General features: G+C 40.7%; 1 protein-coding gene and 1 long non-coding RNA gene across 2 annotated transcripts; both read right to left on the reverse strand.

Moving 5' to 3' along the window:
• Window positions 1-75: 75 nt before the first annotated feature.
• On the reverse strand, window positions 76-21,400 carry rbbp8l (retinoblastoma binding protein 8-like). The gene is made up of 12 exons (XM_046056094.1): window positions 21,362-21,400; window positions 7,386-7,479; window positions 7,213-7,255; window positions 5,522-5,617; window positions 4,608-4,720; window positions 4,385-4,460; window positions 4,092-4,276; window positions 2,403-3,016; window positions 2,202-2,307; window positions 2,044-2,108; window positions 1,739-1,883; window positions 76-312 (listed from the first exon to the last, which is right to left on the reverse strand). Exons 1-12 carry the CDS (start codon window positions 21,398-21,400, stop codon window positions 251-253), a joined length of 1,638 nt encoding a protein of 545 aa, XP_045912050.1. The 3' UTR covers window positions 76-250.
• On the reverse strand, window positions 3,340-4,187 carry LOC123974907. The gene is made up of 3 exons (XR_006825959.1): window positions 4,092-4,187; window positions 3,927-3,970; window positions 3,340-3,406 (listed from the first exon to the last, which is right to left on the reverse strand). It is a non-coding gene; the product is annotated as an uncharacterized LOC123974907 (long non-coding RNA).
• Window positions 21,401-25,159: the final 3,759 nt, after the last annotated feature.

Below are 25,159 nucleotides of genomic sequence, written 5' to 3' on the forward strand. Positions count from 1 at the left end.
CTCCAGAGAAATTATTATTTTAGCCGTTTATTTTTTGTTTTGCTATATTTTAGTTGTCCCAATAGTAATCTCTAGTTCAGCTCAAGTGGTTCTTACACTGGGTAGAATTTGAATTTGGTAGAATTGAAAATTGGGATTAGTAAACAACACACGAGGTGATGGTGTAAATGTTGCATTTACAGCTTGTTTTACTGCAATCACTTGATGCAGGTTTAATTGAGATTACCAAGTCGATGTTTTATCATGCTCTTTAGCTCGGGCTCTTCTTCTCAGATATCACTGTGATCTTGATCTTCCTCTCCTGCTGGATGTCTGTGAGGAAAAAAGGACATTGTTCCAAACAGTTCCTTTTGGTGAGGTAGTAAAAGTGCCCAGAAAAAGAGAGATTTTGTGATTGGTTACTTTTGTACATGTATAAATAAAGTCTGAACAGAAAGAAGCAGTTAGACAAACAATAGCTGAGACCACATCAGTTGAGCAGAAGTAATTTCCAAGACCAGGTCCTTTTAAAATAATTATACAATTCAACATTCACCTGATTTAAGGAACTTGAAAGAACTGGTTAAACTTAAGAGTTGAGATCAAATAATCATAACATTCATCTGGAGAAGGAGAATACCACCCTTGTATCTATATGCTAAATATAAATTCAACATTCACGTCACATGGGATGGATGGTTGGGATGAGAAAGATGCATAACAAATTTCCAACTTGCAAGTGTCAATGTCAAGATTACAGAGTTGGTTGAGGGTTAAAATTACATTACACTTATTCGTTTAGCTGATACTTTTAGTCAAAGTAACTTACATTTGCTATACATGCCAGAGGTATACATGTCACACCTCTGGAGCAACTAGGGGTCTTGCTAAGGGACACATTGGTGGATGTGTCACAGTGGGAAATTGAACGCTGCTCTCTCCCACCAAAGGCATGTGTGTTAGCCACTGCCCCATCCTCATCCCACATTGTGAATTTACAATATAACACCATATTCATTGAATTTGGGTTTAATTACTTTGAACAACTGATTGTGGCCAATGTGAGGCAGCCATACATGGTTTTCAGGAGCTTTAAGGAAAGTTTTTCAGTCATAATTACGACTTGGATGTTGACGTGAAAAACTATTTACAACTCAGAAACCGAAAATTACGATAACTTTAATATGACATTAAGGCAGCAGAAGTAATAGCCAGGAGACGGTTAGCTTAGCTTAGCATAAACACTAGAAACAGGTGGAAACAGCTAACCTGCCACTGTCCAAAGATAACACAATATGCCTACCAGCACCTGTAAAGTCTATCAATGGACACATTTGTGGTTTTTAGAGTTTAGGTTACGTGCAGGACTATATTTGGCTGGGTGCAGTGACTTCCTGGAGCACAAAATCTCCTGTAAAACCAAAACTAAAGCAAGGCTAGCAGCTTGCCAGTTTTTATGGAATGCTAAGCTAACCAGCTGCTGGCTGTAGCTTCATTTTCACAGATTTTCCTATCTAAATCTCTGCAAGAAAGCAAACAAACAAACATATTTTTTTTCCCAAAATGTTGAACTATCCCTTTAATATCATGTGTGTCCACAGAACCGAAGTGAAATGAATGTGGATTATTCACATTAATTCATAAAGCTTTGGAAATGTGATTTGATTTGAAGACCACACTCAAGAGGGAAAGAAAGAAAGGAAGAAGGGAAGAAAGACAAATTTAGGACTAGGACTAGACCATGTGAAGTGATACCTACTGTTTATGTCCGAGTCTCTGTCAGTTTCTGTCTCCACAGATGCCCTCTTCCTCTTGCAGCCCTGGACGCTTTCTTGTCCCGACACACTCACATCCTTGTCCTGCTCGTCAGAGTTGCTTTCTGGCTGAGCTGCTGGTGACGATGACTGTGATGAGGAAGCACAAAAGCAAGAAACCTTTACTTCTAGCGGAAATAACCTAGAAAAAGCTGATATTTTCACATGAAAACCGTGAAATCGAATGAGAAAATAATATATGCCAACACATCCTCTACTGTATGTGCATTGTTGGATTGACTTGCCTTACCTTGCCATTTGATGGTAAGGATTCATGCATCTTCAGAGCAGAATTCAGAGTCTCCAGCACTACTACTGTTACAAAAACATAAATCGAGTAAGTATTATTCACCTGCGCACAGTAAATATATGTACACAAACAGATACACATGAATCCAAGCTCCTTACCTGGACGTAATGATATAGTGAGGACAGGCACCTTCTTCCTGTTGTTTTGGTCTGTCTTTCCATTCACCTCCTCTTTCTGCTCCTGCTCTTTGACCTCTTTTACCTGCTGTGACAAGACCATCATACCATGACTCCTGTTTGACCCCTCTGCACCTGAGCCCCCATGTCTTTTAATGTTGTTGCTAAAAGGCCTAAAATTACCTTGTGGTTGTGGTCACTGGTAGGCTCTTCTACTTGTTGCGTAGAGGAGGATGAGGGAGAGACGACAGGAGTAGGTGATGATACTGGTCCGTGTGCAGGTGGATTTGTCTTCACATCCTTGTCAGGGCTCTTCTGTGCTCTCTCGTCACCTTGTAAGGCTATGGGCGAATCATCTCTTGGTGTTTGGCTGGGTTTGGACTTTCCTCGTTCCGATAGGTCCAGAGGCACCTCGCAAGTCTCTCTAAACACGTCCCCAGAAACACTCTTCTCCTTGGATGGTGGGAGTTCTTTTTTCTCCTGGGACTTAGTTTGACTCTCCACGTGCTCTGACAGACTCCTCAACCTGAATAACACAGTTGGCTCTCTGGCAGGAGGCTGGTGGGTGCTCTGCTTGTGCCAGGAAGACCCAAAAACCTGCCTTCCAGGACTGGCATGTTGGCTAGTTGGGACCAGGTTGGGAAAGTGTGGCAGGTTTGGTGGCACTGCCATGCTGGTTCCTGCAGCCCAGTCGGGAGATTCAGATAAGGGCCAGGGGAGAGTGACAGGGCTGCTCATGATAGGTTGAGGACGGCAGGGGACAGTAGGGTGGAGCACATGTCTGTTATGGTTCACTTCTTGAGGAGAGACAGAGGATCGCTGGTTCAGTCCTTCAATACTCTGAGCTCTATGTTTTGAGAAACAGAAGCCAGACAGAAAAGAGAGCTTAAAAAAGGTTATTAGGCCACAGTGTTGGACAGTAGCGCCACATTACAGTAATGTGTTTAATGTGACAGACTGAAGCTGAATGCTGAGTTTTGACAATTATTTCAGATTTGCTGTTTAAACTTTGGCACCCTGTCTCTGATTTGACTTATTACTTACACATGTTCATATAGTGACACAACAGACATGCTATTTTCTTATATCCCTCTGTCTCACCTCCTCTCTCCAACACGTGCTACACTATGCTCTGTCTTCCAGGATGGTGATGCTTGAGCCGAGAGTGAAAGTTGCCTGTATGACTCCTGTGAGAGTGGAAAAGGGGTGAAAGCAAAATTGCGACCACATGTAGTTTAAGGTTTTGGGGAAAAAAGACAGTTTTCTTTTAGAGAGTCAGAGTAGAAGATCGCACACTCTAGTCTGTGTACACTAAATATGACACTACAGCCAGAAGAAGGTTAAGCATAAAGACTGGAAACAAGTGAACTGGTTTTGTCCAAAGGAACTTAAATAGTTTTTACACTTCTTAAAGATTAAACAAAAATGAGATATAATGTGTCAGTTAGTGATAGTAGGCAGATGTTTTTTTGTAACCTTTGGACAGAGCCAGGCTAGCTTTTTCCCAGTTTCCACTTTATGATACCCTGTCTTCTGACTACAGCTTCATATTGAACACACAGAAATGAGCGTGGCGTCAATCTTCTTATCTAACTGTCAGCAAGAAAGAGTATTTCCCAAAACTATTTCTTTCACATGAACATGCACCAGAGTAAAACTGCATGTAAATGTTTATGCAAATGAGAGTGATCTGATTTAGAAACTTACAAAGTGACTTCTGTTCATCCCTCTGAATTGTCTTTGTTCAGCTTCTGTTTGATCAGAAACATAAAAACTGCACTGAACTTAGGCAAGGATGAGAGCATAATAATCAACAAACAAACAAGCAAAAACTTTTACTCTTCCCAGCTCATTCTCATCCTTCGTCCTCACCTTCAGCTCTTTGGTCTCCCTCAGATTTTACTTCAACAGTGCCATCTGCTGGCTGGTGGCTGGCCCTGTTGGTTGCTGCAGTGACCAGGGCCACAGGTCCAGAAGAATGGGAAAGGTCAGTGGTGCTGTTTGGTTTGACGTCTGTGGTGGTGTTTCTTTTGAAGGGGTGTTCACTGTGACCTCTGCTAAGAATGATCATTAAAAGTAAGAAAAAGGTTGTTTAACACCTCCTCCAGATAGCTAGATAGATATTGAAGTTATCCTAAAACATTCATCAAACACTGTATACTCACTTGAGTGTTGCTCTTATATTCCTGATCTCATCTCTTAGTCTCTTGTTTTCCTTTTTCAGGTTGTTCATCTCTCCTGCTACAAAACAGACCACAAGCTATAGCTGTAACACAGTTGTCTTTAGCAAACAACACATGCCACAAGGGAAAGAAGAGATGGGACATTAAATTAAAACCTAAATGTGTTAGTAAGGATGGAAGACTGACAAAGACATAAACAGAATACCCAGTAGAGAGATGTGCTGGAGGCTCTGTATTTGTGAGGCCTCAAATTCCTGTTGTCTTCTCTTGGCTACCTCCTGAGTTACTGTACATCTGTCGCACAGCCCCGCCCTCAGCCTACACAAGCAGCACAAAAACATACAACATCAGAAACACACCTGATAACTAGACTGATCTGTAAACACTGCAACATTCACAATCTTAATGTTCAGCTTCAAAATGCATCACCCACTATAGTTAAACACAAATGTACAATCCATTAGTCTTCTATTCTTTTCATACGTTTCAGCTTTCCGCATTGTCCAATAATTGCCACTTTTGGCCACTGAATAATGTAAGCTTGAGCTTTAATTCCCAAGTCATCTCCTTGGGGAGCACACTGACGTGGTCCTCAGGAGACGTTATGACACATTGTCAACATTTTTAGTAGTTATTGTATCGGAGCATAATTCATTAAAGCCCCCATGTGTAGAATGTTGATGTTATCTGAACATCTTTAAAATTATTTTGATGACTCTGTTAATCAGATTAAAAAGAGTAAGGTCTAGACCTGCTCTATATGACACGTGCGATGAGATATCGTTTGTTATGAATTGGCGCTATATAAATAAAATTCAATTGAATTGAATTGACATATGTTTTTTTTTTTTTTTAAATGTAGCAATCTTGATTTATGGCATTGCCACAGTGTCTTTTTTGATACAAAATGACCAGAAGTCACCAAAGTCTGACTAGTTCAAATTCTTCACTGGGTATGCAGTATGTAAAGAATGTGACATGGCATTACTGCAAGATGCAAGATATGCATATCGTTTACCTTAAACACACACAAACACACACACACACACACACACACACACACACACACACACACATCAAAATCTTAATGCAAAACAACAGCAGGATGTACACCAATACCTGTTTTCCAGTGTCTTGATGTTTTCTGTGAGTAATCTCTGCTGTTCTTTCATCTGCTGGTTTTTGGTGAACAGTTCCTCCATTCGCTTTGTGTCACTTTTTACATGCACACACACCAAACAAGAATTAGGCTACTGTCAAAACATGATGCCACTCAGATAGCAGTGCAGTCTTTCTACGATCAGTGAGATACAGAATAACATGTCTGGAACGATCATTTCTAAAGAACAGGCAGTGTATCAGGCACAGATGGTTTCCACTCACTACAAAAGGCTGCTTCAGATGTATTTCCTTTTAGTTTCAAGGCTGTTGCTACATTTCCATATCAGCCTCCACTATTACACTCCTCTTTACCAGCAGTGGAAGAGGTAATCAATTAATTTATGTAAGTAAAGCTATTAATTACACTCTATAAAAAACTCCTGCATTCAGAATGCTACTTAAATAAATATACATTAGTATTTATTTATTTTGGTTTTTAAATGAGAAAGGAGAAAAAGTAGACATTATGCAGAATGGCCCCTGTCAGTGTTAAATCACTGTATTATCGGATCATTATTATTTATGCTTGAGCATGTAAGCTGTACTTTAATTTTGTTGTTGGTTATTGCTCTATAACAACGCATTCTGTTTTATAAACTGATTATATATTTTGTATGAAAAGTACAACTTACTATGGCCACTACTGAAAGTAAGGTTCAAGTACCTCAAAATTTTACTTAAGTATAGTACTTGAGTCAAGGCACTTACTTTCCTCAAGACATTCTATAAGCAAAGTAAAGCCCATGCTGAAAACAAACAAATACAAAACCCAAGAACAAGGCATTATGAGTTACCACAGCCATTATGAGACATTCAGAACTTCTATTTAGCATGACTGAGGTGAATATTACACTGCAACAGAGCTCTTTTAATACATCGCTGGTTGTACTTTGTGTTTTATTGTTACTTGGGAAAATGAAAAGGGAGAAGATAGTGAACATAATCAGTAGTGGCCCTATACTTGCTAAACATCAGCATGTGAGAATTGTCATTGTAAGGATGTTATGGGCATGTTAGCATGTTGACTTCAGCTTTTAGCTCAAAGTACCACAAAGCCTCACACAACGGTAAAGATAATGTCACCTGGCTTATGTCCCCTTGGGGAAAATAAATAAATGCAATAACACTTAAATATTAAAAACACAGTATTGGTCAGGCCTGTATTAGTACATATAATTAGCAACTGTTGTGCTGAAGATGAAAATATAGTGTTATCTGGGATTGGATATTTTGACTGACGGATATGACACAATATATTTAGATCGTCGTCCTTATTAAGTCAATTAATCAGATATTGAGACAGATTTAGCGGAACAATGTCAAATACTTTCTTGAATTATCTTCCAGTTGTTTCAAGAACCTAACATGATCCCACTCCTCTGTAAGTTGTTTTTCACGAGTTTGAAGGAGAAACGAAACAAAATTTGGGTGACTCAGTGCTAGACTGAACAACTTGTTACAACATGAGCTTACTTACAAGCTAAACATGACATAGACCAACTCAAGGCCAGGTGCAGGACGTGCATGCCTGCCTGCCTGGTCCACAAAGACTTCAGAGGAAATGAGCATGGTTCCCATAGTTTTGTATTGCTAAACTTGAATATCTTGTCAGTGTTATCTAAACAGACAATGGTGAAGAACCCACTCACCAGCCTTTTTTGTTGGATAGCTCTTGCATTTTCATCTGCCAACCTGGACGTCAAAAACACAACACACTTGGTTATGAGGACTCAATTCTCTGGAATACTCTTTGTATAAAAGCTGCTTTACAACTCTCTTTTTTCTGTTGCCACTGGCTGCTGTTTTCATGATTTCCACTTACCCTCCACTTCTCGCTCATGGACCTCCCGTAGTTTCAGGAGTAGGTTGTTGAAGCACTCCATTGCTATTACAATCACCTTTGACCTTGAGTCGGACTATAAAACAAAAGAGAGATGCAGAAAGATAGAGGTTTTTTCATTTTTGATTGATAGAATGAAATTGTATTGAATGCATTAAAGCCGAATTTTCCATTTAGATGTATTTAACTTGGCTTTAACTAAATAATAAAACTTAAAACTACAAATGGGATGGAAACATAGTAAATCAGTCAGAGTAATTAATTGATTGGGCTTTATAGCCTGAGGACTGTGTTGTCCATCTGAGGACGTACAGCACTGCACACGTTGGTGACATTGTACTTTCATAAGCTGTTCCTGTTACACAAATATGGGAGCAAATTTCGTTGTTATATTGAGGGTGATTAAAACCAGCTAGACTGGTCCTACCAAGTCTAGGAGTGCAGTCTGCAGTTTGAGTTTCAAGTACATGAAACACAGCTTTTACAGCTTGCACATGTGTGTGTGTGTACTCATATATGTGCATAACATTGATCAATTTAAAACTGTGTATCAGCTCTACCAAACTAACATAATAGGAACATTTCTGGATTTAAAGTCTAAAGTGCTCTAGAGAGTCACTTTAAGTGCAGACAGGTGACGTTTTTGGTGCAAACTGAAATCCTTAATGTGGGTCATCTCTGCTGTCTGTGTCACGTACATACACACATGATCACTTATAAGCACAAATACATGCACTGAACACTATTTAGCATTTTGATCAGCGTGGATGAGGCTCTCTCGACATGTCAGGATATGTCAGGCAAGTGGCTGTTCAGATCACCTCAGCAGAGCAAGAAAAGACCTGTCTGCCTTTATGTGCCTGCTCTGCTGTCTCCAGATTATTATTCACACACACACACACACACACACACACACACACACACACACACACACACACACACAAAGCTGTCATTGTGTAGTTAAATATATTTCCAGTAAAACCATTCCTATCACTACTGACACTAATGTATCACACTTTTCCCACATACTGAACCATTACCAAGTTCAGCTATAGAGGGGTAAAGGCCATGTAGTTAACAGCCTGGCTGCATGTCTCACTGCTGCAGCTTTAATGTAATCCTTTCTCAAACACCCCCATTCGAAGGGAGTTTGTTGTTTGATCAAAACCAGACTAGAGTTATGAGAGGACGTTTTGATGTCCAGACCTCACTGACCGCTGTCACACAATATCAGCTGATGCTGTTCTGAACAAACAGAGCAGCCAACGGAAGCTATTGTCCAAGCTGCTTTGCTTTCAGCACTTCTCATTGTCAGCTTGTCTGACTGATAAAATTACCATCATTGGAGAGTGATGTTGAGTAAACCATCTTGTCACTTGTTTATTTTAACTGTGGCAACCACAGAAAAATGTGTATTGAGAGAATATGGCTTTTATGCAGGTAACAATTAATGCAACAGACACCATTCAAACCTTCAGTCTATTAAACTTATGAGCTCCGCCCAACACACACACACACACACACACACACACACACACAAGCTTATAAATGCATCTCTTGTCTCTAATGTCCTCAGTATGAACCCTGAGCATACGTAAAAGTGCTTTGCAAGTTGTTCTATTGCACATTGTGTTTGCTTAATTAAAGGCCTCCATGTATTGACAAGCAGCTTTAAATGTATTCATATAGACTTCATGCTGTACATTAAAGGTAGGCCTAGGTACTTTTTATAAAAACAATATGAAGACGTGTGGTTACTGACCCTAAAACTCCCATGCAAACCCACACACATATACTCTCATAATGACAATGAAAGAAGCCCTGATTAGCCCATGATCAGTTCCTGTATGTCAGCTCGGTCCTTTGCCGCACATAACTGCACTTACTCTACTCACCTGTCAGCCAATCTATTCTGGCCCTCAGGCAATAACTCAGAGCTTAATCAATGGTAACTCACCTCATACAGCCGAGGTCTCGTTCAGCCGTTCCCTACGGGGCACAGTTTTTGCTCGCTCAGGCTTCAGAGATGGACAGAGTGATACAGAGACAGAGGGAGTGAAAGCGTGATATTGAAGAGAAAGAAAGAAGAATAAGGTGAGGGAGAACGCCCCACACCCTCCTCCTCTCAGCTCTCCACCCCAGAAAACCGGTCGGAGCGGTCGTCCCCTTAAGGAACACAAACACTAAAGCCTGGGCAAGTTCTCCCTTGATATTCCTGTTCTGCTGAAATCCCACATAACCAGCTAAACCGGTCCCATAAAACCCTGTGGGGATAGAGGGACAAAACCAACTGGGAAACAGAAATGTCCAATGCAGGAGCCTGCGATTGTACATTAAAATCAGATGTTACATAGACAGAGTTAAAATGATTTTCATCTCATTGAATTATATTAATAAATAGACCTACAATACTGCCACGATATAACATATTTAATAGCCTAGTATGAAAGACTTGCTGTGACCCAAACCTTAGCCTAGCCACTCAACAAAACTTAACATGAACTGTATGGAGGTTTGACAAAGAGGTTGGGAGTGTAAATAAGTCATATTTACACATTTAGGCAGCCATGTGTGTGAAACAAGCCATAAAGCAGCAACAGGGTGCGGTGACATGACATGACATTTTAGTGGTATGTAAATTGATTAGAAAGAGCAGACACTAGCAATGGCACTGTTGTTCTTTGAAACAAGGCATCATATACGTGAAAAACCCCATTTCCTGATTCCTGAACCAGATTCCTTATAACCGGCATGACTGAGGCAGCATCTCCATCGTCATCCTCTGTCTCCTCCTTCCAACAACCACTCCCTGCTGCCACATGTGCCATATATATCCACACCCATGAGAGGACTAACAATATGAAGAAATGATTATGTGTTTTTATTGTCGGTGTTTACGGATGTACACAGAAGAAACTTTAGGAGTAAGGAGCCATAAGGAGAGAGCCCCCTGTCCCAACCACCTTACTTGTTGGAAAGTCAATCAAATGACTATGCATAAACACAAAACGACTATAAAGACATGAAGAATGACTATGCCAAACACAACTACAAAACGACAGCAGCCCATTATTTCATTTGAAACAAACCATGCCAGCACTTACAGATAAATATCCTTGTTTATTGTGGGCAAGCTTATTTATTATTTTAAAAGTCATTAGTGCTGCCTTAAAGTTCAGTCTAATGTGGATGGGGAGCCAGTGAATGCCCTTACATAATAGTGTAATGTTCATTTTCATCCACAAGGGGGCCCAGTTGAACCTTGAAGCAGGGAGGATCAACATGGGTCTGGTGAGAGAAGAATATATTTGAGGCCTTTTAGTTGATGATGAGCCCAAACTTTCCCATACTCTGCTGTCTCTCCCCTGATTGGAAGTCACATGTAGAAGACTGAAGCAATTTGTGTTGTTTTGGGAAATTGAGCAGCCAACCATGAGTTGAGTGTGCGCAGGGTGATCCGGAGGTGAAAAGTCAAGCCCGCAATTTATTGCTGTCAGGTTTTCCTCTACTGTTGAGACAATCCACACCTTACCTCTCAGTAGTCAAGCTGAACATGTTTAAAGTCTGACAAAATCACGAAAAAGCTGTGTAAGAAGGTCCTAGAAATTCCCCTCAGAAATATATGGAGATGCAGTGGTTGATTGTGTTACTGCTAGTGCACAGTTCAGTTTCCAAGTAAATGGAAAGTGCAATATTTATTTTCCATCCAGTTTTAGGTTGTGAAGTCATGAACTGATAGGGGAGAGGCGCTGGTCCACTGTTTAAGACGGCCAATCCATGAGCAACATGAGCAACATGAACAAACAGAAAGCTACAACTACACAATCCTATCAGAATATGTGTGTGTTTTACAGGGTGAGTCTGTCTCAAGGGCTTTTGGGTATAATAACACAGACCTTAGCCAAGTCTGTGAGTGTATGAATGTGGGTGTAAGTGTGTTTGCTTGTCTGGGTTGAGGTAGTCAGTTAAATATGTTGATGGAAAAACTTGGTTTTTATTGTTAGTGAGACTTATAACAATTTAATTCAATTGCTTTATTGGCATGAATGTATAACAACAATATTGCCAAAGCATCATACAAACTACTTAGGAACAAACAACTCTGCAAATTTAAGTGAAAACATTTCAGGAATGGGCACATTTGGCTGCCATGAAGCTTTGATTTTCACATGACATTTTTTATAATAAGTCAGGATGTCCAGTTATCAGAAAACATAACAACATTACTCGACATAAGATTAGTGCTATTCTTCTTTGTAATGACAAAACTTCACACAGACAATACCTGTACACCTGACTACTGGTGCTCTGTACAGACAATAATGTTCCCCAGAGAATGAATTTCAGTGACTTTGGTGATCCTTTGACTTTTAATCTAGCTCCATCATCAGGTCAAATTTACATTTGTACTTTGGTTTAAGACCAAATACCTGAAAAAATAATCAGCATTCGTAGTACTTAGTACTTAGTGTTTAGTACTTGTTACCAACAACACAACATACCAAACATGTTAACCATGCTATCTAAAAGACTAAAACCTAAAGAAAATAAGAGTTGAAACTTTAGAGCTTAAAATAAGTGTCGGCCTATCTAGCTAAACGTACCCCAAACAAGATTAAATTGCTATTCAAAACAAGGCAAGTTGTATTTCCATCCATCCATCCATCGTTAACCACTTATCCTGCGTACAGGATCGCAGGGGGCTGGAGCCAATCCCAGCTGACATTGGGTGAAAGGCAGGGCACACCCTGGACGGGTCGCCAGTCCATCGCAGGGCCAAGTTGTATTTACTCGAATTAAATCAAACAGCCTTGCATAGTCAGACACTCAGAGTAAATTTTTATTCTAAAGGTTACCTAATTTACTTAGAAATAGTGTTTTTGCAGTGTATAAGAACAAAAGCAAGACATTCTGGACATTGACAAAAAACATTACAATGCATACAGTGTCATTAGCTCAGTTGAATTCGAACAGCTATCCATAAATCCATCATTAAGTTTCTATGTCTAACTACCAGTAAATTCCAGGACTAGTGATTTACTTAAAACTGCATTTGCCAGGGGAGGTTTTTAGCATCCTTCAGCTCATTGTTTCGGTTATACAGCCTGCAACTTTGATGTTGATTCACTTTTGTCAGTGCAGGCAGCTGTTTTCAGTAAAAAAAAAAAGTTCTGGTAAACCAAATGTGCCTGCTGCCTGCTCAGTACCAAGCAGCAGGCAGAAAAGTTACAAAGTAAGAAACTTGCTAATTTCTCAGGAGTTGGTTGTAGTAGTTAGTTGGAAAATAAATATTAGAAATTTGCCACGTGGTGAGGAGCATGACTCAAAAGAATAATAATATGTGTCTAGTTATGTTTAGGCTATAAGCAACTGTTTGTAAACACATTCACAATATCAAATTAAAAGGTCAGTGTTGTGTGTCTGCAGCCACCAATATTTGTTAATATAGGACTTTGTTTTAGTTTTATTTACATGAAGAAATATTGCGTGTGTGTGTCAAAGTAAGTAGTAGTTTGCGTAAATCCCACCCTAGTACACCCTCACGTTAAGCTAAATTTGGACTTATGAACAGCTGGTGCGATGGCTCCTACAAAACGAGCACTTCAGATTCAGGAATAATGTATGTTGCTGTAGAAAAATGTTATGACTATATGAGTATTTGCCAATGTTTTCACCTCAGTGTAAACCATTTCGAAGTTGCCATCGAAGCCCACCAACCAATTCCACAGCTCTTTTTTTGGGTCAGCTCAGGGTGCTATATGTTACAACACCCATGAACTGTAGGAATTTGAACCCATCCTTAGACTTGTTATGATGTTCATCCACTCTCTCTCACTTGTTCTTTCTCCCCCAACCCTCCTCCTCCTCTCCTCTCCTGCACCTCTTATTTATGATCATTACCTTGACCTGCACCAGCCATCACTAAAACACTCACAGGCTTGTAAATCACTGGCGTCTCTCTCTCTCTCTGCATTACATAAACAGCATGTAACAAATCTGTTGAAGAGGCGATAGGCCTGAGGGGCACTAATCAGATAGACATTGTCGCTGTTTCCCTTGGAATATTAAGAAAATGTTTGGATATTTTATTTGGTTTTATTACTTTAATTTATTAGCCTACTACTATTTCATGTTTGAGAAAAGGGACTATAAGAGCAATGCTTAAATTATCTGTAGTTTTTAGAGGAAACATTCCCAAAGGGAGAATGTGTCTTAGTAAAATCTTTAGTTAATGTATTGACTCTGGGCCCCAGACAATTGCTTGCTTGTTCTTACTCTGTAGGCCAAAGCTTAAATCACAGTTAAGCTTGAACAGAATGACAAGCAGGGCAGCAGCGTAAATCATACTCAAAGACTAAATAACTGTTAGCAGGTAGGACGTTCAGTGTCTCACTGAACAGGATGCATTACTGTTGATGGACACATTGTTCAGCTTACTACGATTGTATCCGTATTCTGCCGCTGCTCTGTGAAAACCATGTATCTCCAAAAATACCAACTTTCAATGAGTTAGGAAAAAGGGCTTGTTTTCAGCTTTGTGACAATGCATTTTAAGATCTAAAAGGTTTTTAAACAGTTTTATTGTGGACATTGCAGTTTTGTGTACTGTTTACAAATGTGCTTAAGGAAATATCTAAGTTCTGCACACCAATAACTGGATGAAATTATATAACAATAACAATAACAATAACATTAACAATAATAATACAATAATAATAATAATACATATTTCTGCTAACATAAAGTTTTGTAATTGCCTCAGTTATTTCATTCTATAAAATTCTGTCTGACTAGATTAGTGATACTAATTATCACTAATCTAGTTAGTGATGTTGAAGCAAGAAATGTACATGGAAAGTGCCCATATATACCTAACAATCGTTAGACAAACACACGCACGCACACACCTAGCAGATAAGACATCAAAGCAGCAGGCAGATTTACAAGACATTGCAGAGGGTCTTTAAAAAATACTGCTGCATAAATGTTTATGCAGCTCTCTGCATGTCAGGCACTAGGGGGAGGACAGCATGGCAGAGCAGCGCAAGACCAGACACTTTGAAATTAATGGCTGCCTATGAATCTGATGGACCCTCTGCATTTCTGTGAGGGAGGCAGTGTAATAGCTCTAAATGGTCGACAGCATAAATCTGTCCTGCATAGAGAGGCCCAGCAGCTTTGACGTGTTCACTCAATCGGAGTGGGCAAGTGTGGTGCACAGGGCTTGTGTGAGCCACACTCTGTCAAAAAGCTTATATGATTGCACAGTAGCTCCTAAGAGACTTTTTTCTGTTATATTGTACTATATATATTGTATGCACATATACTGTGCACCTGTGCAGTTAACACCACAGCCCACAAATTAGTTAAATACATTATCCGTGAACATAAATGGCCGATCATCCCAGCGCCAACATGAGCCAGCTCCCTCTCTGGCTGTGGTGAATAGCCCCATCAAATAAGGGTGCGAAGAGTTTCTCTGCCAACCAGTCAGCCAGTCCTCTTGCTGATCTCCAGATAAGGTCGTGTGCATGTATGTGTGAGTGTGTGTACATGGAAATTCTAGCAGTATTGAAACCTCCCCAATTCCACCACCCTCATACTTCCCACCCTGTGTGTGCCCATATACACCCGATGCACGTGTCACTAAACCTCGGTCATTGGACTCAGACATGGCATGGGTGTGGGGAGACTAAAGCAGAGCTTTGATGAGCGGGTGGAGCATTGGTGCTGTGTGGCTACTCCAGTATGTCCGCTCTACCCATGCCCATATCTAGATACACACTGTAGGCAAACCGAGAGACACACACGCATATACAAGTGCACTCTAAGAAACAAAGGTGCAATATTTCACCTTTGAACACTGAAAAGGAACTTTTATTGTTGTAGAAGATTGTGAATAGATGTGGTAATAAAATGTGACTTTACTTTTTGTGTTTCTCCCTCCTTCTTGCTCTATTGTGTGACTTTCTGTCTTCTGAATCCTTCTGAATTATTTTATTTATATAAAATTAAACTTGCATTAACTATCTTTGATGCTGATCTGATCCACATGAGATCAAAAAAGCTGTTAATACAACATCATGATATCATCAAGTCACTAGATTCTCATGGCTAACCTGTTACCAAACATCCAGCAGACAGAGAAACATAAAGGCTCATTTTAAACCATGTTTCTGGCCACTTGATGAATCTAAGTACAATATTCACTCTCCTTTTACTTCTGCTTTGGTCTCTGTCAACTGCTGAAAAAGATATCTGTCTCCTTAGGTGCAAAATGCTCCACTATGATCATCAGCTAGTTATTAACTTTGTCCACCTGCCAATTGTTGCTGGGCAGTTAGTGTACAGCAGGCAGCTGCTGCTGCTAGCTAGAGTTGGAATTGCACATCAATGGGAAGAGGGATCGTCCATCATAGACATACACACACACACACACACACACACACCCACACACACACACACACACACACACTTATGGCAGCAGAGTTGCTATGCAAAACGATAGACGATAGATTGCCCATCAGGAGGAGGTTCAGTGCCCAAGGACACTTCATGCCTAAAGAAGGAGCCAGGATCGAACCACCAACCCTGTAATTAAAGACCTGCTCTATCTCCTGAGCCTCAACCCCCCAGGTTGATATTAAGTTGTATCATCAGGATAGGGGACTACATTTGTAAAACCAAAGTCAGAGGCACACCTTTGTCATCCTCCATTTGAGGAATAGGAACATCTATCCTGCTGACGATTGCAATGTTATTACTTGACTGAACAAAATACAAATGTCACAAGCAATTCAGTCCCTTTGTATTGCTTGCTGAACTGTAAAAAGCACTGATGTAGGTGTACATATTAGTGTGATTGAGAATAATGTAGTGTCCTCTCTATAGCTGAGCCAGAGAGCATCAGGAGCTGGCAGCGCAGTCCAGGCCACCCAGAGCGATGAATAAACCTGGGACGTCAAACAAGCAGAGAGGTAGGATAAATATTTCAAACCCAAGCAAGACGGAAGAGAAGAGAGACCGAACAGGCTGAGGCGAGAAGGAAAGTGTGCAATAGTAAGAAGGAAGAAAGTGTCAATGACGAATGAAGTTTTTGTGTGGAGAATGTGTACCTGTCTGTACACAGGTGTGTGCGTGTGAGTTTGTGTATTTTATAGGGTGAGTCTCTCTCCAGGGTTTTATGGTACATTACCACAAATCTTGATATGCTGTTCAGAATGAAGATACTGTGTGTGTGTGTGTGTGTGTGTGTGTGTGTGTCTGCGCTTGTGTGTGTGTGCTGGTATGTGAGGGTGATTTTTATTTTTATCATATGTAGCTATCAAATTAGAGTCAGTGTATACAGTAACAATACAGGAAAGAACCGAAGAGTTTGAGGATGTCTCAAGGTCTCTCCTCCTGTGCCCTCTATTATATATATACAAACATGAACACACACTTGAGCCAGAAGTCCACTACAGGATATGCAATGTAAAGCAGTGTCCCAGGTTTAATTGTGGTCCCAAAGTCCTATGTCATCTGTATGTTTTTCTTTCCTTCTCAGTCAACGGCTCCAATAGTAACAAAAACACCGCAACCCACATAAAGCAACTTATGTGGGGATTTGGTTGTTGTACTAGTTAAATGATGAAGTCCTCTTTGTGTGCCTAATAGATCACTACGAATTGGACGTCTTCATGGGACCCGAGCCGAACCCGGTCAATGTTATATTCTGTCTATAGCCCAGTTGGCTACTGAATGTGTTACTGTTGGTGCAGGAGGTGACAATAGGATTTTCCATTATTTCTATAAAGTATTCTTTGAATCATATGAACATTTTATTTTGTTACTCTGCTGCAGCTGGTGCTGGAGTTCTCTTTCTCCATTAGAGTCTGTTCGGGTCATTCCCATTTCAGTTTTTCAGTTCTACAGCAAAAACATAATTTACTGACAAATAACATGCCACTTAATAATATGGTAAGTTCACTGCATGATAGTGCTTGATGGAAGGTTTAATGAATGCTGGGGAGAGTAAGTATCAAGGGCATTGGGATGAATCTGAACTTCATCGCGCAGAAAGCAAGTTGAAAAACAAATAAGTTAAGACTCAGTGAAGGCAATGTCTCATCATCTCATGGCTCCAACCTCCACCAAATGTATACAAATATGAAAACAATTTATCATTTATTTAAAAACACATTACTGTGCCTGTTTCCCAGCGTGAAAGGAATGCATTGGTTTATTGCATACAGCTAGAAATCACTCACCAATGTCAGAATTTTGTACTCATCAACTTCTTACAAGTAAAACGCATTCTTCCTATTATTATATCTTATTATAGTGCAATTTATGGAAAGAAATCTCTGGACCATATATACCATTTTTTTCTTGAATGGTTGTTTGATGTTCTCATTATTTAACATCTAAACCTTTCACAAAGACAAGACCCCCCCAAAACACATGGATTAGATTAGAGGCTGGATGAACTGCTTTGTCAGTTTAATAGGGAAGCATACATTTCATTGGCACTAGTCATTACAGTTTTCCTAGAAATGTTATTATTTGAAGCTCTTCAGTAAATACTTCAATAACACTGTTGATTATAATTTTAAAGGGAGCCTGTAACTTATGAAAGAAGAAATGACACTCTCACTAATGAAAATCTGAGTTTTGCTGTAACAGAATACAAAAGGTGTGGTATGACAAGTAGCTCACGGTGGCTAATGTAAGCAGATTTTCGATAGATATTGCTGTGTAAGCTGTATACTCAGTCAGTCCCTTGCATCATGACTCTTGCGTAGCCTACTTGTGGTACTGTAACTCTATGTTTTAGCATTTAGCATCAGAATCCCATAACTGCCACAAAATGAAATGCTGAGTTTAATAATGAGCAAAAATACATTATCTATACATTATTGTTCAGGTCAATATACCAGGGCTGCCAACTCTCATGCTTGATGCTCTCAGGCTACCAAAAACTAGGGTGACCAGACGTCCCTGTTTTCTGGGGACAGTCCCCGGTTTTGGTGGCCGGTCCCCGTCTGAAGCTGTCGTCGGAAATGTCCCCGTTTTTAACTGTATGTTAATCATACGCTGTATAAGGTGTTACGTGGCCAGAAAGACTGGACAGCAGAGCATACAGGTGTTGTGACGAAAAGTGATCGTTCGGCAAAAACTGATACTCTCACGGGAGCATGTTAAAGCTGGATCGTCCAGCCTCTTTTCGTCTACAGCTGCTTTTTATCTGGGTCAACGTGCTAATAAACATCACTTTATGTCCGTTGTAACAGCAAAGGTATGTCTTTGTGATACTTTAACGTTTCTTTTAACGTAATAATCACAATTGTAGCCAAATAATTTTTTGCAATTTATAGCATAACCGGGCCTGACATTTACATGATTATAGGCATTAATAGAAGCCTGTTGTTGCCAATGGAATATGTGTTTGGTAGGCCTATGTATAAAATCCTTGTTTACATTGGGAAAGCGGAATGTGGCCTATAATTAACATGAGCTATATATAAAATAAAGACATGATCTCTTTTGCAATTATCCTTATGACTACATTATTTTTAATTGCTGTGTACAACCCAATCCAGTCCTTTTTACCTGTTAAAATATCTTTAAATGGCCAATACAACCTATAACATGCAGTATTTCACTTGCCAGAAAGTGACTGCAGCTTCTGCTTATTGACTGAAAGGTACTTTCTGCCTGAAAATTACTTGATTTCATTCTCAACTAGTAGCGCTTAAAAAAACCACTTAAAAATAGTGTTAAAATCTTGTCTCGATCCCGTGAACCCAATCTCGAATCTCTCCAAGACTCATGGATTAAGTGTCTCGTAACACCCCTACTTAGCCTGCAAGAAAGGATGAGCTAACGATGTACCATGTCATCTAAATGCAGTAAATGTACCGTTATCATGAACATGGATTAGTTCATGACCTGCAGCTGATAAAAACATTACTGTAATGTTGCAGTGGGAGTTTACCTGAGTTTCCAGCATGTTGTGAGAATCTGTCTCCCTGTCTGTCTATAGCCGCTTTCACGCTGCCTTTTTTCCCGGGAGTAGTGTGCCAATATGCTGGTGTCTCGCAGCGCTGTATGAAAGGTACAGAGCCGGTGTTGATCTGCCTCTGAGCCGGGAACGTGAAGTAACAAAGCCTGAACATGTCTGTATAAAAAGCCATAGCTGGCATGCTGGTGTTTCCGCGTTTAGTGTGAGATCTCTGTATGAAATCGGTTGTGTTTCGGATTACGCTCGCTCATGAGTCCAAGCGAGAGTCCAAGAGCACACACCTGGTTGCAATCTTAGAACCGCATCGCTAGTGGCCTCTGAAAACTCCATAATGCCCCCTTAATGTTAGCTAATACATTTATTGCTGTGTTTCCTGACTGTATGATTCTTATGTATATTTTCTAATTTATTTTCTTTTACGATTAGCCCATTGCTACTTTTGGACACATTAGCCGCTGTTCAGCCAAAGACGCTTGTTTTAAAGCATCATCACTGTCAGCAAAGCTCTTAAGATGATTGATAACACTGATATAATCATGAATACGTCCATCTATCCATCCAGCCTGTATCTGCTTATGCTTTAGAGGATCATGGGTGGCTAGAGCTGATCCTAGCTGACACTGGGCAAGAGATATGTATACTGTGCATTATTTATTAATGGATTTTATGTTATGTTTTAATGAAATGCAAACCAAATGTCACTGACACAAATGAATCTTCAACAAACTGAATTAATGTTCTAATCTATTTAAATATTTAAATCTTATTCCATATGACCTCCAATGTAACTGAGTGTTTCCCTCTGGTTAAGTGTTCCAGTCTCACTCTCACATCCTCCTCCACTTCTCTTGTGTTAACACACTCGAGTGTCCAGTCACCCGCTACCTCCGTACTTTACATTTAAACACACTTACACACAGACAGACAGGCAAACACACTGATGTCTTTGGGTTGATTTGTTTGTTTGTGTATGAGTAGTTTACAATAAGCAGGCGTTGTGTGACTGTGTGACTCTTGCAGTTGTGTTGCCGCTGGTTTCCTGTCTGTACCAGCCTGTTTCCTGTGTGCGTTTGCCTCCATGACAGGACGCCCACATGCTTCCTCTCCTGGATCAGTGTGTGGCTTCGCTGATAAAAGTGTAGTGGTACTGTGTGTTTCTCTCTCGCAATCTATTTCTGTTTTACACGCTCTGTTCTTTGTCACTACCTTACTCCGTTTTTAGTTCTGTGCACTTGCACACCACCACCAACGGAATAGTTTGAAATTGATGGCCATGTGAACATATACAATGTTCTCATCTATCTTCATTCAGCCTAATAGAGATGGACAGAGGACAGAGAGTCTGAGAGAGACAGAAAATATACATCACATGGGAGTTCCCAGCTCGACATATGGACTTAAAACAGATGGGCATAAAGGATGGTTTTGTGATGGCCAATATTAGGCAGTCTTCTTCAGAATTTTTCTTCCTCTTGATACAGTGAGCTCCTCTCTCACTCAGCCCTCTCTGCCTCGGCAGACAGATTGCTTGGCCTTGGATGAAGTAAGTGTGCTCGAGTAGAGGGAGCGTTGGAGGAGGGAGAACCAGAGACTTTACCCTGATTTATGCCCTGTTTCTAGGCCACGGCCTTCACGTAACACCCTACAACTTCCAATCTCTCTGTCTTCTGTAAAGTTTAAGGAGTAATTGTTACTTAAAATTCCCATAAACATATTACTCTTGAGCATGAGTGGACCAGCGTCAGATGCTTTACTGTCAACTTGTGTGCATACAAATAGCTCAGATCTTGCTATTACCATTAATGATTAACTGTTGTATCGCTGAGTTACAATTCTGAACGCCTTTAGGTCTCCTGGGAACCAAAAGTGGAAACATTACATTCCCAACAAAGAGAACTGTGCATGTCCCTGACTCCAGAAAAATGCTGTTTACTCTCTCGCTTAGCCTTCTCACCCTGCTGTGGCCCCATTGGCTGTCAGCCGGGCCATTCATCGTGGGAGGAGCCAATGAGCAATAGGCCCTGGCTCTGAGTTAAGCCAATCAAAGTGCACAAAATGGTGACATTGAGGGAGATGCTGGGAATAGCTGGCTAGTGTTTATGGGCTCCTGCCTGCCTGACAGAAAGCAGAACCCTCCGACGGGAGAAAAAAAGCAATTAGGCAATTACACCATCTAGTCCTATAAGGATCCCACATCACATTGTTTTCTTAGCCTCTTTGTGGGCCGATAAGGGACAGCCGCCGCCATGGCTGAGGCACAGCTAAAAAATTATCAGTGGAAGGACCTGTGGAGGATGGCAGGGAAGAGGAATGGCAAGGGAAGAGGGATGGGGAAAGGTTGGATGGTGGAGAGGGATGAGAATGGGAACAAGAGGAAGAGAAGCAGAAGGGAAAGGAGAGGGAAGAGGGTATGAAGAAGAGGCGAAAGTGAGGGATAGAGTTCACAGAGGGGATGACAGGAGGGGGCCAAGGAAGAAGGATGTTCAGGGAAGAAGGATGAGTAAAATAAAGGTTCATGCTGAAGACCTGATGGAGATTTGTTCTCAGAGCGAGTTTCATCCATTGAAATGCGTTTAAACTTTGACTGGATTGTTCGAATGTTGGAACTAAAATGCTTGGCTCACCTTATGCAAATTAGACCAGAAAATAACAGGGACATTAACAACATACTGCTGTACATATTACATTTTGGTATATTTTGTTAAACGCGATGCACACTCATGATCCACCCACACAGGTGTTTTCACTTATTTTGCCTGATCATTCATCTGCTCATGACTGTGTGGGCGTATACAGCCTGGGCTTAAGTGATCTTCCTCACGCTTTATTAGTTTTGTTGCACCTGTAAGGGTGGAGCAAGTAACGGCTTGGTCATTCTTACTGGGACAAGAAGTGTGGTTTAGCCTCACCCAACTTTAACCAGAGCAGAGGTTTAATCAGAATAAGTGAACACCTGTGTGGGTGAGCCAGGCCTGTGTGTTTACCATACTGATTTATAACAGCTGCTCCATAAAGGATATATATTACCACATTACACGTCATTCTAAATTATTTATTATTACTCTATTATCCTTTTTGTGCATTTTATGCCTTTATTAGAGTGTTGACAGTAGAGACTCACGTTCAGGCTCACAGATTAATCCCTGGCAAAGTTTCAAAAATACTTGCTGTCAACAATAACTGCACATGGTAAATATAGTATGGTTTGAGGGTGTGTATCATTAATAAATAGGCCGACATTGATTGCAAGTCTGTGACAGCATGCATACTCCAGTCTCCTGCATGAACCTGACCTCCACCTTGCACACTGGGCTGAATGTGCATGATGGGAAATGTAGGACCCAGCGTTTCTGGAGACTTTGACTTTGCTCTGCATTTGATTAGATAAGTAAGAAGAAACAGAGGACATTTTGTACTAATTCCAGCTCCATGTTTATCCAAGCAGGAGGGGCAGAGCGAAAAGATAGGTCTGCAAATTTTCTGTGACTGGTCAGATAGGAACAGCAAATCAGGAGCGGGTGGCCTAATTTCTCTTATTTTGAATACTGCAACTTAAGATGGAGCTTATTCCAGCTGAACTTCCTAAACATCTTTTCATTGCATGTTGCTGTAAAAGACGCACTGCACTCCATCAAAAGGACACAATGAACATGTTAACCCTCTGATCCAGGTTAGATATACAGAGTGGTGGTTCTGTAGATGCTGAGTCACAGGATCAAACCTGAAGCTGGCAATGGACCAACCAGACACCAATCTTTCTTACTGCAGTGAGGAGCAGGACACCTGGGTGGTCTGGCATCTCTCTTACTCATTCTCTCCTTGTATGTCTTTCTTTTCCTCCTCTGCTGTTCATTGCTCCTTCTCTCTTTAACACTCTTACATTGCTTTCTCTTAATTATCTCTTCTCTTGCTTGCAAAGCCTCCTTTTTAGCCATTCATTTGTCAAGCATGCCTATCCAACTAGCAAACCGCACTATAATAACCCAGATAAAGGTTATAAACCGTTTTCTGCAGTGCTCCTTCATTTTTTGCCTCTCCTCCACTTCCTATCATTTGCCTCTCTCTTTGTTTCAAAGCCAGTTATTCTCTCTTTAAGTATGCCATTGAGAGACACATATGGTCCTCTATGAAAATTTCAAAACTAGTAAACAATTGTCAAGTGAGAGGGAAAGCAGAGGGAGTACGGGCCACTTTAAAAGCACATCAAAGGGCAGAGGAAGGACAGGCATGAGGATGGGAAACGTGGATGGATGAGAAAACACACATACACACACACACGGATGTGGGCTTACATCAGGGTAAATAAGATTCTGAGCATGTGAAATGACGTTCAGAAATAATTTGTGATTGTATAGCATCCTTTGTAAACTTGTAAACAAAATAGCATTATAAATATATTTGCAGATGTAGAGATATGCGTTCCAAGTTATGATCCTTAAGGTATTCATGTAATCCAATGTTTGATGTTATTTGTGGCCTGCATTTCTGCAAAAGTCCTTCAGTGTATTTACATTCCAAAATGTCCTCGTCATATAGTAGTTTTTATTGGTGGTGGCGGATTCCACCATTCCCGTACTGGATTCAGATTGCCTACCTAAGCACGGGGGATGTATTTCCGCTCATATCATCTCATCGATATCAGCCTGACTCTTCACTGTTTACTGTCCTACAGCTGCATTAGAGTTACGTTAAGTTATTGCTAATGCTAACTCAACATTTTCTACTCCAACTGCTTTACAGTAAAAGCGTTAAAAGCAACTGGTCTTGATGTCACAGGGGACTTTAATTTTTTTTTATGTAATGTAATGAACAGTCAGGAGTAGCCACATTGAGCTGTTAGCTGAGGAGCAGCAGGCAACAAGCACCTCCGACTGCTCAGCAAGGTAACAAACGTTATTGTGTCCTGCTGTTGTGTGGAAAACTATTCGCCATGTGCAGCATGAAATCTGATTGTGGTAGCATAAATTTTTTGTTTGTTTGATTGCTCTGTAAACAGATACACCAGCTGCTCTTCTATTGCATCTCTGACAAAGTAGCTGCTAAAGGAGCGTGGTGGTATTTACCACATTTGTTGTAGCACGATTTGGCATTTCACTTCTAAAACACTGTCGGATTTACCCATCTCAACTAACTAACCCTAACAATAAAAGAAAATAACAGATATTTAACCAGACTTACAGGCCAGAAAACAGGAGAAAACAACATTTAACATAAATGCAGCTCTCCCCTACTGTTTTCCCAAAGTTACATCTTTTTTCTCTCAGCACATGGGTAAAAACTACAACAGTGTGTGCACCACGCCATGAGCTTCCCTGGAACCCCCATCTGGCTGGGGAGGTAGAGGAAAGGGAGGAGAGGACACTCTGCCTCCACACAGGTCCGTTTATACTGCATGTTGTCCAGCCAAATCCACTGTCCACCACCTGCAACATGGATACGACACAGAAGAGCTCCTCCCTAGGGCAAGGAGGGTAACAGCAGGCAAAATACATCCAACTGCACACTCATACCTAAACCTATGACTCCAGGTCATAACATATGCAAACACACAGAAAGCTAATAATTTGTTCTGAGTCTCACTATAATGCTCATAATTTACAGGACAGGTGGATGCCTGGAAATGAATTTTACTCTCACACCACCCCTGTCTCACACCTTCCCCCACCCAAACCTGTCCGCCCAGGCCCTGCTGGAGGAGCCAGGCTGGCTGAGACGGAGGGAGCCAGCCCTCCGTAGGACGGCAGAGGGGGGT

Source organism: Micropterus dolomieu, linkage group LG08 (genome assembly GCF_021292245.1).
Source record: "Micropterus dolomieu isolate WLL.071019.BEF.003 ecotype Adirondacks linkage group LG08, ASM2129224v1, whole genome shotgun sequence".
Lineage (NCBI taxonomy): Eukaryota > Metazoa > Chordata > Actinopteri > Centrarchiformes > Centrarchidae > Micropterus > Micropterus dolomieu.